The following is a 17884-nucleotide window of genomic DNA, read 5'->3' on the forward strand; positions in this document are numbered from 1 at the left end:
GTGCGGGTCAGGTGAATTGGCCATGCTAAATTGCCCATAGTGTTAGGTAAGGGGTAATGTAGGGGTATGGGTGGGTTGCGCTTCGGCGGGTCGGTGTGGACTTGTTGGGCCGAAGGGCCTGTTTCCACACTGTAAGTCTAATCTAATAAGCAGTACAGTTAGTAAGTTTGCAGATGACACCAAAACTGGAGGTGGGGTAGACAGCGAAGAAGGTTACCTCAGATTACAACAGGATCTTGACCAGATGGGACAATGGGCTGAGAAGTGGCAGGTGGAGTTTAATTCAGATAAATGCGAGGTGCTGCATTTTGGGAAAGCAAATCTTAGCAGGACTTATACATTTAATGGTAAGGTCCTGGGGGGTGTTGCTGAACAAAGAGACCTTGGAGTGCAGGTACCTAGCTCTTTGAAAGTGGAGTTGCAGGTAGTGAAGGAGGTATTTGGTATGTTTTCCTTTATTGGTCAGAGTACTGAGTACAGGAGTTGGGAGGTCATGTTGCGGCTGTACAGTACATTGGTTAGGCCACTGTTGGAATAGTGTGTGCAATTCTGGTCTCCTTCCTATCGGAAAGATGCTGTGAAACTTGAAAGGGTTCAGAAAAGATTTACAAGGATATTGCCGGGGTTGGGGGATTTGAGCTATAGGGAGAGGCTGAACAGGCTGGGGCTGTTTTCCCTGTAGCGTTGCAGGCTAAGGTGTGACCTTACAGAGGTTTACAAAATCATGAGGGACATGGATAGGATATATAGACAAAGTCTTTTCCCTCGGGTTGGGGAGTCCAGAACGAGAGGACGTAGGTTTAGGGTGAGAGGGGAAAGATATAAAAGAGACCTCTGGGGCAAATTTTTCACACAAAGGGTGGTACGTGTATGGAATGAGCTGCCAGAAGAAGTGGTGGAGGCTGGAATAACTGCAACATTTAACATGAATAGGAAAGGTTTGGAGGCATATGAGTTGGGTGCTGGCAGGTGGGACTAGATTGGGTTGGGATATCTGGTTGATATGGACTGGTTGGACCAAAGAGTCTGGTTCCATGCTGTACATCTCTATGACTCTATGACTCTAAGAGAAACAATAAATATCTTAAAGATAATAAAAGCTAAATACTGCTGAGACATCTTCAAATATTTAACTTTACTAATGACAAAAGACAATCAAAGCTAACAGGCATTTTAAAATTATATAAACCATACAGCATTAGACCATTTGATCCAATAAGTTTATGCCCCACATGAATCTCCTCCTATTTTACATTGTCTAGCCCTTATATTTTAAGTAGCTGCCCTTCAATATATCCGCGCTGTTCGCTCCAATCACTCTACATAGTCACAAGTTCCACTTTCTAGTTAGAGGTGTGCTCGTGATGATGGTACTCAATATAACCTGAATACGGGTGTAGAAACAGAATATACATTTCTGCAGGAAAGTCAAAACATTGGAGTGAAGTTAGCTGTGTAAAAGAACTGCAGTAGCTTCAGGAATCTGTAAGCAAGCTAATACATTTGGCAGATGAAATTTAACATGAGAAAATGTAAGGTGATATAGTGAGAGACAATGAAAAAAAGAGGACATGTAAATGAAAAGGTTAAGCCTTAAGGGAAGTTAGAGTGAAGACGTGTGGGCACCTTTTAAAAAATGGGAACACAGATAAAACATTGGAGATGGATCATATCTTTCTGCTCTGTGAAGCACCTTTCAAAACTTGGAACCACACGTCCTGAATTTATCCCGATTATGTTCAATAGAAATTTGGTCTTTCCCTTGAACTGGAACCCAAACTTAGACAGAATATTTTAGCTGTGCTTTTAAGTTCTTGTAATTGGAGCATAGACATCAAAATCAACCCTCTAGAAATCATAGTTCAACTACAAGTGGAATATTGTCAGGTTTTGGCTGTCTTGGCCATGAAGAAAGAAGAGATAAAGTTGGATGCACAAAGGGAAATGGCTTATATTTTCTAAACAACCTGTTCAGAGATATTATTACATACCTATGGAAGAGGTGGGAATTGAACCCAGACCTTCTGGCTCAGAAGTAGGGATACTACCACTGCATCACAAGAGGAAAGGTTTATATGACGATGACCTAAATAAGCTGTTAGTACTCTTAAAAAATTAAACCAAAAGTTACATGGATATTTGATAAAGATACTCAAGTTAATGAGACATTTTGATCAGATAACTATTCCCACTGCTCCATGAGTTGGCAGTCAGAAATTTAAAGTTCACCACCAAAAGAATGGAGGGTGAGGTTAGGAGAGCTTCTGTTTGTAGAAGGTATGTCTTACCAGAAAGTTTGGAAGCAAAACCCACTTTCTTTAATAAAAGAGGTGCTAGATGATAATTGTTTGAAAGAATAAATAATTAAAGACTGTAAGAAAACAGCAACATAATGAGACTGAGTGGACAACTGGGTTGGATACCATGGATTCACTGGCTTTCTTCTGTGTGGTCACTTTTTTTTTAACCATTCTGTAATTCCAGGAACGTTGAGCACTTTGAAAATCTTGTACTTTTCAAGAGATCAGTCGAAATTTTAGACTTTTTTAAATGCTTCTGGAGGTTTTATCGGTGGAGTTTCCTGTCTCTTGGAGATTAACGGTTTAATTTGTCACAGTTTGATTCAAAATTTTCTTGCATCCACAAGCGATGGACTGTATATGGCTGGTTTGTAATCCCTTTTACTCTACTAATGAGTGTGTAATTTACTGTATCACCACAATTCCCCACTTCCCAGTTTAATAAAAGCAGAATACTGCAGATACTGAAAATCTGAAATAAAAGTAGAAATTTTCAGAGAATCTCAGCAAGTCTAGCAGCTAGATCAATTTAATATTTCATAGAATCGTATGGCATACAGCACAGAAACAGACCCTTTGGTCCAACAAGTTCATGCCAACCATATGCCCAAACCTGCCTGCGCTCGGTCCATATCCCTCCAAATATTTTCAACTCATGTACTTTTAAACTTTTTAACAGTACCGAGTTCCATAACTTCCTCTGGAAGTTCAGTCCACACATGACCTGCTCTTTGTGTAAAAAAGTTGCCACTCGTGTCCTTTTTTAAATTTTTCTCCTTTCGCTTTAAAAATCCCTAGTCTTGAAATTCACCATCCTTGGGGAAAGATACCTGTCATACACCTTATCCATATCCACCATGATTTTATAAACCTCTTTAAGGTCATCCCTCAACCTCCACGCCTCAGTGAAAAACAGTCCCAGCCTATCCAGCCTCTCCTTATAAGTCAAACCTCCCTTTCTTGGCAACAGCCATCTGAACCCTCTCTAGCTTAATCCCATCCTTCCTATACCAGGGTGATCAGAACTGAACACAGTACTCCAGAAGAGGTCTCTCCAACGTCCTGTACAACCTCAACATACAAGTCCTGTATAACTCTTCTTCCATTCTGGACTTGAAATGTTAACTCAAGATTCTTTCTCCACAAATGCTGCCAGACTTACTTCACCACTTTGTGACTTTGCCAGTGTAGCATTGTCTATTCCCTGGTCTTTCTCATCTTTCCGAACAGTTTTCCCACATTGTTTGCTCCTTTCAGTTCTGACAAATGTTTAAGGAAGGGACTAATACTAGTTCATGAGAGTTATTGTACTTTCTTATGTATTAGTGTGGACTTTGATAATTAATCAGTGACAAATCCTTCCAGCTCTGGGCCCTGCTTTCTCTTGAGGAAGATGCACCTAGTGGTTTCTGCAGTCTGTGCCACAGCTGTGGCCTGACTTCGAACAGGTGGCAGTGCACACCAGCCCTGGTTACAACACATCTTGGAAGGTGCCAAAGGCGCTATATTAATAAAACTTTTTTTTCCGTATAAGCAGCAAATCTCAACAGGTCCCTAGCAATGCTGCAGCTATCCAGGTCTTTATGGATTATCGTTTTCCTCCCCACTTTGTCCTGGAAAGCTCCCCAATTGAACGCTCCTTGCCCCCACCCCCACCCCTTCCACGTCTGGTGTTTAAGCCACTTCACAAATGTTGCCATTCTTTCTTGTTTTATGTAACGTTTAGCAAACCATAATCCTCCTAATGGATAACGGATGATCGGATATACGACAGCACAGATGTCGGGAGGGAGTGATTGTTCTGGGGAGTGGATTGGTCCAGATGTTACTATGCCAGCAATGAACAGGCTGTTTGCGCTTCATGTTCAATCGGGGAAGTAAAGGGTGTGGACGGTTCGGGTGACCAGAAGGAGAGGGGGGGGCGGGTGAATGAACACCTTTGGATCTTCCTGGGTTCAGAGTTCGGTGACACCGTGCTGTGCAGACCCTCGCCCCGACTGCCCGGGTAATAGAAACACGGCTTCCTTTGCCAGCGATAATACTCTGCTGGAGATTTTCAGAGACACACACAAAAAAAATGCACTTGATGCCGGCGTGATATCCACTCTCCCCCCCCCCCCCCCGCCTGTCTATCCTTTGACTTTTGCAGCAACGGTTCCCAGACAGTCATATCCTGGTAACTTAGGTGTTTCATTGCCCTAATTGCGAGCGATTCTGTCTGTGGTCAAAATCATTTAACAGGGTGACATGATGGGTGTGATCAATTTACAGTGCCCACCGTAATCTGCTGATGCAATAAGCTCTCTCTCCCCATCCATCCCCGCCCCCCCCCCCAATAGCATCTGGATCGCCGACCCCTCTTTGCAGTAGATGCTTGCAACTTAAAAGTGCATATGTAAGGTGTGAACGTGGGAGTGTTTCAGGAATGGATTCTGCACTGGGTGTTTGCATTGGGCCTTTCTATTGCAATGCAATGTTCTTTTCTCTTTTTTTTTGCAAATGCACGGATTGCATTCGCTCCTGCATTGTTGGGGGCGGGGGTGGGTGAGCAGAAGGTTTGCAGGGATTTTGTTTTGTGGGAGCTGGTGTGTACAAGAGAGGTTGACCCTCCCCTCTGTGTGTCTGTGTGTGTGTGTGTGTAGTGAAGGTGCAGTCAGCAGTGCTGAGTGCTGCTGGATTGGCGCAGGCTCACGGTCTGTTTGACGTCAGTGTGGAGTTGGGGCTGAGCCTGGCGCACTCTCTGTCTCTCCTTCCATTGTGAGCAGATCAACGATGCGATCGGGCTGAATCTTTGCTGCTGCCGCCGCCGCCGCCGCCGCCCAGTCCAACAGCCGGCCAGAGTCCCCCTTGTCCCTCCCCTCTCTCTCTCTCTCTCACTCCCCTCCCTGGTGAGACCTGCAACAGCAACCATCAAACCCTCCCCTTTAGCCCTTCCACAATCTCATACTCTCTCTCTCTCTTCCCCTTCCTTCTGTCCATCCATACGCTAAAGGTAAAGAAGCCAGTCCCTCCACCTCCACACCCACTTCATCCCCTGGATTTGGATGTGCGATTAAAATCCCCGGCGTCTCCAAACGAGGATTCATTCCCAGAGAGGGAGAGAGAGTGAGTGAGTTGAGTTGAGGAGGCCAGAAAGAGCTTGTGCTACTTTTCAGCAGCAACCATGGGATGTACAATGAGCGCCGAGGAGAGGGCAGCTATGGAGCGGAGCAAAGCCATCGAGAAAACCATCAAGGAGGATGGCATTAGCGCCGCCAAGGATGTCAAGCTGCTGCTTCTCGGTAAGAGACCGGTCTCTCTCTCTCACACACACACACCCTCCCACACCCCCACCCCTGGCTGCCTTCTCAGGCGGATTGGAGGCTCCGCTCAGCCGGCTGGCCTGCTGCCCTACTCCCTTCAATCCCTTCACATTTTCCCCTCCCCGAACCTACTTTCTTTCACGTTTTCTCCCATTTTTTTCTTTCATTTTCCCGCAGGGGCGGGAGAATCGGGGAAAAGCACCATCGTAAAGCAGATGAAGTAAGTGGCTTCTTCTTTTTATGTAGAAATTGTTCAGATTCTATTGATTTTAATAACGCATTTCTCTCTCTAAGCCTCATTTTAAGTCGAGACTGTATCTTGAGGTTAGATGTATATTAATGACAGGAGACCGCCATATTTATAGTGCTTTGGTCTCAGCCTCCTATCTCCAATATATTGATGGCTGTGGTGAAAGGATTGTCACCCTTTCCAACATGTGCAGTCTGGTTACTGGGGGCTGATTTTTATATATATATATATATATTTGGGGGGTGGTCTTTATTTTTCTGAATATCCCTGTGTCTTTTAAAAAAAACGGGGTGTAGGTCTGATCTATTTGTACTGTAGCCCTTGTCACCATAGGAGCAACTGAGACTTGGCTTCGGGAGAGGGGCGCGGGTGTGTGTGTCTGTGTGTGTGTGTTTGTGTTAAGGGGTAGCGGATGTGGGCTGAGGGGGGGGGGGGGGGATCATCTCCAGCTACCAATTAACCTTTAATGCCAAGCTTTCATCTTTCAGTATTTTTTTCTGTCACGTTTGATCGATTGAAACCGGCTGAGAGGCCGGTTATGTGGGTTTTTCTTCAATTACATAGAATGCGATGTAAACAGAGGAACGACAGGTTGAGCGCTTGTCATTTTCACGGAGATTTTAAGATTCCCTCTTATAAACAGTCAGCCAGAATTCATCTGTGGGTTTCAAGAACTAGTGGTCTTCTCATTACTTGAGATTATCTGGATCACATAACAGTTTGGTCCCACCCTTCCACACCCATCCCCAATTTTGTCTCCAAGGTAGTTTGGCAGACTCAGTTTGGAGGGGGAAAGGAAACGTATTTTAACGATAGCACAAGTTATGACTGTGCATGGACAATTCCAGCCTCTGTGTTTTACTGGCCCAAGTCTGTCTCTTATGTCTATGGATATTCATGTATGTAATTCACCAAAAAGTGATCAGGTACTAAAAAAAACCCAGCAACTAACAGTATGTTGGCCCTTACCTCAGGGGTTCTGGAATACAAAAGTGAAGTTGTTATGTACAGAGGAATGTTATCTACTTTACAGAGCTGAGGAGAGATCCCATTTGATGTGCTGTGTTTGGCTCCAGCCATTCCCATTCTGGGGGTGGGGGTGTGAGATATGGACCTGACAGAGAATATAGTGCACATTTTCCAGAATGGAACTGAGATTTAAAGGGTTAATGCATGAGGACAGGTTGCATAAACTTGGCTTGTGTTCCCCAGAGTTTAGACGGTTGAATTGACTGATTGAGATGTTTAAAATAACAAAAGGATTTGAAAGGGTAGGTACGCAGGAACTATTCCCTTGGGTCGGGTAATCCAAAACAAGGGGGCACAGTTTTAAAATTATATTGGCACCTTTCAAAATTGAAATCAGGAGCCACCTTTTCATAAAAAGAGTAATCCAGGGCACTCTTTCCCAAGCAACTGTAAATTCTCAACTGGGCAAAATATTCAAGACTGTATTTGGTAGATTGGTGTCGGGCAAAGAATGGAAATTTGGATCAAAGGCTGATAAATGAAACTGAGGATTAGATGATTGAATAGCAGAAGATGCTTCAGAGCTGGGCCTGCTTTTGCTGTCCTCTATGATTGAGTCAGCCTGCATATTATAGCTTGTGTCTGTATTTATTGGTGTATCTGTTTAATTTTTAAAAATTACCTATTGTCTTGACTTACAGCAGAATGCAATTTGCACGATCAAAGATTTCTATGTCTCCTAACCCAGATCAACCGATTTTATATGTAACTGGTCGGATGTGTGAACCAGAGTACATATCTTCTTTATTTATCAATGTTGAGTTTGTAGCTTGGATCTGTATCTCTGTGTTGGACTTTAGGTTAGTTCAATGTGGTTGGCTTTTGATGCAAATTTGGTTTGTGCAGTGTTGGTTGGAATCAGTGCAGAGTTGCTGAATGTGGCCTGAGCTGGTGTCTTTTGGCTATGGGGTGTGGGAGTTCTGGTTGGTGTTGGCATGAAATGACCTGGGTCTGTTTACCAACCTGGGTTGGTTTATCTTGATTCAAGGTTCAGTGTTTTAGCTTGTGTGTGCTTACACCTTCAACAATATCAGTACGTATCCCTACATCCATCAATTCAATCTTCTGCAACTTTTGTCCATAACCTGGTTAAGACAGTCTTTCCTGGCCCACCTCTTGTATTCTGCACTCCATGAACATTAGATCATCCAATGCTATATAATGGGAGAAAGTGAGGACTGCAAATGCTGGAGATCAGAGTCGAAAAATGTGGTGCTGGAAAAGCGCAGCCGGAGGATGCTGTGCTTTTCCAGCACCACACTTCTTGACAGTATTGTGTCATATGTCTCACTTAGTCTTGTTCACTCAACACTTTCTGGCCCAACTTGACCCCCAGTACGTGGTCATTGAGTGATTTCCTAAACAGCAGCGTGTTATACAGTCTGTCAGTCCCCGCAGGGTAGTTCAGCCAGACCCTCTCGCTCGATCCCCGAAGCCCTGCAGGTTGATTTCCGTCACGGCATTCCTTTTGAGATCGTCGATTTGTTTCTGTTCCCGACAGCTTCCTTTTAGAATTCTCATCCTTTTATTTCAACTCCCTCGTTGGCCTCACTCCTCCCTGTAGCCACTGTCTTTCTATCGGCCGCACAGACCTTGGAAATCAGCGCTGCAGTAATTCGAGCTGCTCTGAGGTGCCCTGGCTTTGACTGCTCCATCATTGGAAACGGTACCTTCAGCTGACGAAGCCCAGGCTCTTGGTATTCCCGTCCCCTGTACACCCCCTTCCCCTCCCACCTGCACCTCTCCCTCCAATTCCTGCCTTTACAGCGCTCGCCTTTAATAAAAAAAATCTCCTTGACCAGGCCTTTGGCGACTTGCCCGGAAACCACTTCACGTTAAAGGCGCTACCTAAAGGCAGCGTCTTGTTGTTAGGTTTCGGGGCCGTCTCTCTCATGGTGAAGCCCCAGTTCTTGGCTGGAGCGAAGGCCAGTGTCAGGAGCCCCAGGGTGGGCTGGGGTTTGGGGGTGGTGGGGTGGGGTACGGAGCTGAGTCCGCCTGACGGCCCGGGGAGCTCCTTCCCAGCGGGAGCCGCCGAGCTGTTTCCCCCGGCCGGCCGGCCTCGGGGTGCCGCAGAGAGCCGGGTCCGTCCCGAGCGGGTTTTCAGGCGCTTTGGCTGGTGGACAGCGCCCAGAGCCGGGAGAGGCAGCCTCGGGTGAGCTCGGCTGGACTCGGCTCATAGGGACAGGGGGGTGGGGGTGGGGGGGGAGCGGGTGGCTGTCTCTGCCGGTCTCCCCGCGGCTGGGAGCTGTCTCGGGGTTGACCGCCGCCCGGGCACATTTGTTTCTGTTGCCGGTGTTGGGTTGTCAAGTGCCCGATCTCTGGAAGGCTTCAGTCCGTGAGCATCAAGGCGCCTTGTCGCTTCCTTTGCCGGCAGTGCTGCAGAATTTGCTCACTGTCATCACTTTAACACAGCAAAGGAGAAGGGCTGGAACAAGATTTTCCGGATGCTGGAATGTTGAAATTTGGGATTCAGGTTGACTGGTGGGAAAAGTGGAGCCCTCCCATGCTTTTCTTGTGCAGAAGGGACCCACTGATTTTTAAAAAATATATGTTGGTGTCCGGAAGGATCAGGAATAATATCTCTGCAGTTATAGTTCCTGTAGCTGCTACAGAACAGTGAGGCTCAGGTACAGTTTTTTTTGCCATCAAAACTGAGGTGTCATCATCAGCAATTTATACAACAGCTTGCATTTATATGGCATTTATAGCACGGTGAAAATGCGCTAATAAACGCCATGCAATTCTGAAATGTAAATAGAATTCACGCAGTTCAAGCTGTATATGAAATTGGATCATTTTACTGCATAATTTAATTATAGCAAACTAATTTGTGTCATCACCATGCTGCTGTCAGCTATCTAAAATAAACGAAAAATCTATGAAATAGATTCCTCAGTTGCATGCGATATTGTGAAGAATATGTGCATAGGTGTCACAGGTTCTGATGACACTGGTAACTGGGCCTAGAGTTGCTTTCATTGTTCTAGTTGTGTAGTCTGTTCAGTGCATCACTAGCTTGTAGCACACTTCAGTCTCTTTGCAGCCTAGCGTTTTGTGAACAATACAAATCGTGTGATGGGCACAGAAATTGAGAATTCAGAGGCTGTTTAAACAAACTGGACAGGGTAATTTATCTCAAAAATTGGAAAATGTATTTATATAGAAAAATTATTCCCCTGGAAATAATGTGGTGGCAATGACATTAAACAAATCATTGTTAACTGAATGCCTCTCGATTCTCCAGCACACTTCAGTTTTAGAATAACAAGATGGCAAATTCCTATGATGCAAGAGATTGACAGTTCTTAAGAATAATTCATCATTCATGTCTGAACTGTGGAATGAAGAGGCAAAATTCATAAAATATTTGGATTTACAAGCAACACGTTAGCTCAGTGGTTAGTACAGCTGCTTCACAGCGCCAGCAACCCAGGTTTGATTCCAGCCTTGGGTGACAGTCTGTGTAGAGTTTGCACATTCTCCTTGTGGCTGCATGGGTTACTGTTGGGTGCGGCAAAGATGTGCAGTTTAGGTGGATTGGCCATGCTAAATTGTCCATAGTGCCCAGGGATATGCAAGTTGCATGGATTAGTTAGCGTAAATATGGGGATAGGGTTGTGTGGGGAGGGAGTGCTCTTCGAAGGTTGGTGCTAACTCGATGAGGTGCATGGCCTTTTTTCTATACTGTAGGGCTTCTATGATTTATTTAGACATTAGCTGATTGGCAGAGAGTGAGAACAGACCCAACTACTGGTGTTGGTCTCCTCAAGATTGAATCCTGGTATGTTCTATACTACTTCAGATTAGAGTCAAACTTTAGGTATTTGGTGCAGCTCACCCATTGATTTCCTTCCAATGATATATGGAAAAACCAGAGAGAGATGTATCTGAGCTAAAAAGGGCTACCATGCCACAACTGATAGATACCAAGAGGTGTCCTAGTCCACATAAAAAAATTCTTATGTCCCCAAACATCTGAAAGATGTAATATCAAAAAATGACATTTTTGGAACAGAGCAGTACCAATGTTGGAATCATAATTTCTATCTAAGGTGGATCAAATGTCAGACGTGAGAAGAGATGAATCCTGGGTTACTATATGATTAAATCTTTCAAGGAAACTTTTGGGTAGGTGGAAGTCAGAATTGGGTGGAATTGTTTTCTGAGAATTGATCCTTTTCTTAGAGCACTGAAATTTAGAACTGAAGGTGCGTATTTTTGAATATCATGCATTGACAGAGATGTATTGTAACCACTTGTATAATATTGTGAACTTGCAAAGACTGAATCTTCATCACTATCAAATTACTGTTTAGTATTAAACAATTTCCGCAACTATCGGTTATCATGTACAATATCTTGAACTTGAGAACAAGATCAAATAAATTGATGTTTTTCAAGAATCTTAATCATTGAGTCACTTTTAAATGGTTAGGAAGTTATGTTATTTCAGATACACTTCCACAATGGTTAACCATCGAGAGAGTTTGAGCATTGTTGAATTGCTTCAAAGTCTGCAATAATGAGCAGGATACAGAAATTTAAATGATGAAGTTTCTTTTTGTTTTATTTTAGAATTCCCTACAGTGTTATTGTTAGGTCCCTGATCTCGAGAATTCTTAATTAGGTTTGTGGCAGTGAATTGTTGCACCTGATCCTGTATAACTGGTTGTTTGTAAAGAGGGTCAGTCTGCTCGGAAGCACAAGAATGCTTATGTCTTATAAAAAAAACTCAGTCAAAAGTACAAAGGTTGATATTGTATAAATGTAATCTATTTATTTTAAGCTTGTCATTTTATCTAAAATTTTGTTGTTAGAGATTGTTTGTAGCTGTGTTTTTATGTAGCAATATTACTATATGGAGGGAAGGAGGTGGGGGGATTGGGGGTGGTAGCTCAGATGAAGTTCATGACAGCGTAATGCTAAAAGCACGCAAGTTTCGAAAAAGAACTGCAATTTAAAATATTTTCAAGATTCTACATAACGAATCTTCATAACTAAAATTATTTTGCCCACAGTTGGACCTTATTATTTCAAATTTAAGAATTTGAATATTTTAACCATCTGCTTAAGATTACTGAACTTTACATTCATAAGGTTCGTAGATCTGTATCTACTGTCAGCTGAATATCTACTGCATGAATCCTGTGGTTGTCAATTGAAAGAGTTCTCCTTCTCCATTTCTGAATGCATTTGATTAGAAAGCTTTTGTTTTACCTCTGGAAACTGGGCTAGGCTCCAGTGTAGTCCAACAGGATGAAATATAGATGAAAATTTGCTCTCTGCAAATTAGTTGCAGTGCATGCAGGTAATTTTCAACCCTGCCCCTACTGGGTGTCGGTCTATAACCTGGACTGATATGAATTTTATCAGTCAGGCCAAAATTGGAAGTGTAGTGGACAGTGAAGAAGGTTACCTCAGAGTACAATGGGAACTTGATCAGATGTGCCAATGGGCTGTGAAATGGTAGATGGAGTTTAAGTTAGGTAAATGTGAGATGCTGCATTTTGTAAAAGCAAATCAGACCAGGACTTATACACTTAATGGTAAGGTCCTGAGGAATGTTGTTGAACAAAGCGACCTTGGAGTGCAGGTTCATAGCTCCTTGAAAGTGGAGGTGCAAGTAGATAGGTGGGTGAAGAAGATGTTTGGTATGCTTTCCTTTATTGGTCAGAGCATTGAGTACAGGAGTTGCAAGGTCATGTTGTGGCTGTACAGGACATTGGTTTGGCCAGTTATGGAATATTGTGTGAAAATTTGGTCTCCTTCCTATTATGAAATTTGAAAGGGTTCAGAAAAGGCTTACAATGATGTTGCCAGGGTTGGAGGGCTTGAGCTATAGGGAGATGTTAAATAGGCTGTGGCTAGAGCATTGGAGACTGAGGGGTGACCTTATAGAGGTTTATAAAATCATGAGGGGCATGAATAGGATAAATGGGGGAAAGGTATTTTCCTTGGGCTGGGAGAGTCCGGAACTAGAGGGCATAGGTTTAGGGTGAGAGGGGAAAGATATAAAAGAGATATAAAAGAGAGGGTGGTGTGTGTATGGAATGAGTTGTCAGAGGAAGTGGTGGAGGCTGTTATTTAAAGGGCATCTGGATGGGCATATGAATAGGAAGGATTTACAGGGATATGGGTCAAGTGCTGGAGGATGGGACTAGATTAGGTTAGGATATACAATTGGACGAGTTGGACCAAAGATCTGTTTCTGTGCTGTACATCTCTATGACTCAAACAGAATGCTGTGAGAAATAAGAGTGTCGCTATGGGCTAGTGATGGGATTATGTTTAAGGCACATTGTACAGGACAATTGATATGAAGTTAGCACACTTTATAAGTAGTTAGGAAGCACTTGATAGGAAAGTATTGACAGAATTTTCACCTGTATCTAACCTACACTGCATCTGATTTGGAGCATCCTTTCGGCTGGCATAGAGAATCAACCTGGATGTGTCTAAAGGTGCTTTGAATGACAAAAGTGAAACTTGGTCCAATCTCCAAACACCCTAATTAGTTTGAATTATTTATAAGCATTCTCACCTCCTACCCAAGGCTGGTTCAGCACTCTGGAGATGCTGTCCTTTGGACCGGTTGTTCTGTGTGAGTCTAACATGCCTGTGTTGGTTCAGGTATATATTTTGAGATTGTTTTGGCACTATTTGAAGAAAAGTAGGAAATTGTCTTGATGCCCTGACTAACCTTCCTCCTTCAACTTTGACATAAACAAATTAACTGCCCAGGTATTGTTCTTGCTGTTTATGATCTGACTCTGTTAGAGAATGAAATAATTTAGCGAGGGATTTGGACAGTAAATAATTGAAGAAGTCATGTTGTGGAGCGGTATGTCGATGGGGATGAGGGGAACAGGGGTTTGTGATAGTGGATAGCCACGAAGATAGTAATAAAATTATTGTTTTGGGGCATGAAAATAGCACTTAGTGGCTTCGGGGGTGAGGTTGGAAAATTCAAGCAGATTCCAGTTAGTCAGTCTGAGTGGCAAAAAGTCTGTAGGAAGGGACCACAGCAGAGGTTGTGGTGTCATTGAAGGCAGTTTTCATCTTGTTGATATTAAGTGCTGAACAAACCAAAATCTGGTATTGGGCTTGCAGCCTAATGAAATGGAGGCAGATTAGCGATCGGTGCAAATAACAGATAAGGGTGTGGTCATGCTGTTCCAGTAAGTGATGTCTCTGAAGGGCAGAACACATTTAGGAAACAGAGAGCCAAGGATGTGTAAATCCTTGTGCTGCTGATTTGAGGGAAGAAAGAGAAGCTGCAGGAATACTAACTACAGTTTCTTTTAATTATGGGGACAGTATTTCTGAGACAGATACTTCAAGGGTAATCACTGGAAGAGGAAGGTGCAGGTGACTAATTAGAACTATGGATACATCAAGGTGCATCTCTTTCCTTTAGCACTCCAATACCTTCAACAGCCTTGACCTAACATCTTGGGATTTCCTCTTTAAACCCTCTCTTTAATTTCTCCACTTTGAAGAATTTTGCTTTAAATGCATCTACTTTGACCAAAGTTTCAATCACCCTTCCCAACATCTCATCCTTTGGCTGGGCCTCCTTTTTATTTAATTGTCTTGAGATCTATGGGCTAACAGGGAGCTAAGAGTAAGCAGAAATGGGTCTTTTTCAAGTTGGCAAGATATCACAAGTGGCGTGCCACAAGGATTGGTGCTGCCGTTTAAAATGCATATAAATAACTTGGATGAAGGAATGAAAGATATGGTTGCCAAATTCGCTGATGACACAAAGATGGGTAGGAAATTAAGTTGTGAAGAAGACATAAGGAAGCTAAAAGAAATATAGATAAGTTAAATGAGTAGGTAATGATAGCGGCTAGTGGAATATAATATGGAAAAATGTGAAATTGTCCACATGGTAGGATGAATGAACAAGAAATGTATTACCTAATTGGTGAAAAAGACTTATGCTAATATTGGGTATAGGGATGAGTTGCTGAGGCTGGAATTTTGAAGAGTAAGACATTATTTGATTGTTAAGACCCCTCAGGATTAGATTTCAATGCTGATGTGGAAAGGATGTTTCTTCTTATGGGAGAACTTAGAATTAGGGCTCACTGCCTATTCAGAACAGAGATGAAGCAAAACCTTCTCCCTGAGCGTCGTGGATCTTTGGACATTTCATCCTGGCAAAGCTAATGGAAACAGCGTCCTTTAATATTTCTGTGGCAGAGGTTGATAGGTTATTAGGTATTGGCAAGACTGTGGATTTGATGTTGCAATCATGATCCTATTGAACGGCGCAGCATTTTGGAGGGACTGAATATCTTACTCATGTTCTTTTTTCATTTGTTTGTAATGTGCTCCTGGTCTTTGTGAATTTAAAAAAGGCCATTTTACTTTAAGAAATACAAAAGGTGGACTGGAGGAATCCAAATTAGGAGTTGCAGGAGAGCTAAAAGGGGACAGCGCTTTCAGATTCCTCAGAGAGAGACGAAGGTTGGTATTGAAATGATAGTTGGAAAGGTCATGTGCAAGTTTAGGTAATGAGTTGGACGAAGATCAATAATGTTAACTAGAATTGGAATGTGGAAGTTGAGTTGTGTGGGAAGGAATTAAGCAACCGATAAATGATTGTTGGATGATAGTAGCTTGAGTGAGAAAGGTACTTAACCAATAGGAAATGAGGGTCCAGTTGGAGATAGGGATGTAACCACAGATTTTTGAAAGGGAGCTCTTTGAGATCATGGAAAAGGATGGGAGATTGTGGGGAAGGTTGAAGAAACTATTCATCTTGTTCTTCAGGATCATCCTGGATTATTGGCTGATTTTGTGCAATGTTTCTGGATCCCATTGTTTGCTAAGCCAGGTGTATACACATCTTGGTTGGAGCTATATTCTTCCTGTAAGGGGCAAGGAATGATGATGAAGAGTGATGACTACAATATTAATCTCTTTGAACAAATGCTGATAAACTAATTGTGCATTTCTTATCGTATTAAATTTCCAAATTGATTTTATTTTAATTTTATGTAGAGCAGTGGTCAATGTTTCTGCAAAAAAGAGTACAAATGACAATTCCTACATCCTCTGCTCCTAGTCCTTTCTGCAAATATATTTGTATTCATTGGTAACCAGAAAATGCTCTGATTCAATAATTTCCTTTTTATGTCTAAATGCAATGGATAATTATGTGGTTTTCATTTGAATGTATTCCTTAATAGGTTTGCATTAATTAAAGAAAAGTTCTACTGAAGGTTATGACAAAAATGAGAACGATTTTGTTTAGAAGAGCTTGTCATTGTCATTTTTCCACCTTTTGATTATACTGGCTCCATGTGGGGAAGATCCTAATATCTGGTGTCTAACCCTCTATTGCATGTATCAAAACTGCACACTGAGCTCCTCCTATAATTAAACAACATTACCATTGAAAGTATGTTACCAACCTTTTACACTAATATACTAAACTAATGGTTCCCTCAGTTTTTTTGGATGGAATGTGTTGAGAGTCCAGATGTTCTGAGCTACAATGGAAAGTAACATGCGAGTGACTTCCCTCTCATTGCAGCAAATGTGAAAAAAATCTCCAGTCCCATTCTGCAGAAGGAGAAATACAGGCTAATAATATAGAAAATGCTTTGAGGGGAAAGTATAACCATCTGTTGCCTTGCAAACTCAACTATATTGTCTAATAAAGTCTTAATGTGTTGATTAGTGTGTGGTATTACATGAGGTCTAAAATGTTTATTACAGCCTGGGTAACTGTACCATTTGTGTTTGAATTAACAGTGATAAGACCCCGCTCCACTTTTAGTGAAATGAAAGTTCATATCTCATTATCGTTAGCTCTTCTTTGTTTCATTGTGCCTGCTTCGTTTATGAGAATGTACCCTTGTTTACTCGCCATTTTTGGACACTCATGCAGACTGAAGTGTCTCACTCTGAATGATGACATCATCCTTTGATGCCCAATATATTGGTCTCCTGCTGATAATGCAATTCCATTTAATCTTGTTCTTCAGCTTTCCTTGCAACTATCTTCCATCAGTTTTTAACTTTGGTAAATGTGTGCTTTTTTTATTTTTAAAAAATGTACTTAAACGCTTATATTAAAACTTCTTCCTCAAACTGAAGAACTGAAATTGTGTGCTACTCGATGGGATGAGAGGATCATGTAACCTCATGTTTTGAATTGATAAGATATGTAGATGAATACACTGTGCAATGTAATAGCCTATTAGTTGATTGAGATATTTATATTAAGTACTGGCATTCATCCTTGCTGTGAAAGAAATTGGGGGCAGAGTCCACTTTTATTTTAGGTTCTGTTTTGCATAATTTTGGAAATAAACCACCCATGTTTTCTTTGGGAGAGAAGGAAGATTCTCACGGCTGTTTCATTGGAACTTCTTTTAACCCACCAGAAAAGGAAAGCTTGCATCTAGCAACTTCAGTTTCTCAGACACAGTGGCATATTTCTGAAGCAAAACTACCTGTCACTCAGCAAGATGAGCGATTCTATGGAAGTTTTTCTGTATAGTGCTGAGCATGGACTTTTTCAAAAAAAAAGTTGCTCTGTGGTCGTAAGAGTTTGCAGTTAGAAATAATTAGTCGAGCAATGGAGAGGGCTGCTCTGTATTGCGCCTGGCTCATAATATACCTGATTTGGGGCACTGAATACAATCAGTGGAAGGTTTATTCCTCAGGGCTTTGACCATCTATTGAGTAACAAAAATGTAAACCAGACAGAGAAGAAATTGATGGGAGGACTGTCTCTGACCATAAGATGTTAATGATTATTTTAAGATTACCTGGACAAAAAAGACTTCACCATTCCTCACAGAAACATGTGCTAACTTGTCCTGCAACCAAAACTTGTTGCCACCTTTGATATAATTTACCATGATTGGGAGGGATTAAATAAAAACTGGGCACTTAGCAACAGGAAGGAAGGACATCAAAATGTGGAATTGATCATCTGATGATGGTGGCACTCAGTTGGCTCAAGAAATGCAAACAAGGAA

At 42.2% G+C, this 17884-nt stretch overlaps 1 protein-coding gene across 2 annotated transcripts in view; it reads left to right on the forward strand.

Moving 5' to 3' along the window:
- The first annotated feature begins 5067 nt into the window (after nt 1–5067).
- Nucleotides 5068–17884, forward strand: part of gnao1b (guanine nucleotide binding protein (G protein), alpha activating activity polypeptide O, b) — a 229382-nt gene continuing 216565 nt past the window's right edge. For both annotated transcript variants that reach the window (XM_060838215.1, XM_060838214.1), the window contains exons 1-2: nt 5068–5581; nt 5780–5822. In XM_060838215.1, the coding sequence (XP_060694198.1) occupies nt 5464–5581; nt 5780–5822 (161 nt within the window). In that variant the 5' untranslated portion in view covers nt 5068–5463. The remainder of the gene's footprint in view (nt 5582–5779; nt 5823–17884) is intronic.

The sequence above is a fragment of the Hemiscyllium ocellatum genome, chromosome 17 (assembly GCF_020745735.1).
Source record: "Hemiscyllium ocellatum isolate sHemOce1 chromosome 17, sHemOce1.pat.X.cur, whole genome shotgun sequence".
NCBI classification, from domain to species: Eukaryota; Metazoa; Chordata; class Chondrichthyes; order Orectolobiformes; family Hemiscylliidae; genus Hemiscyllium; species Hemiscyllium ocellatum.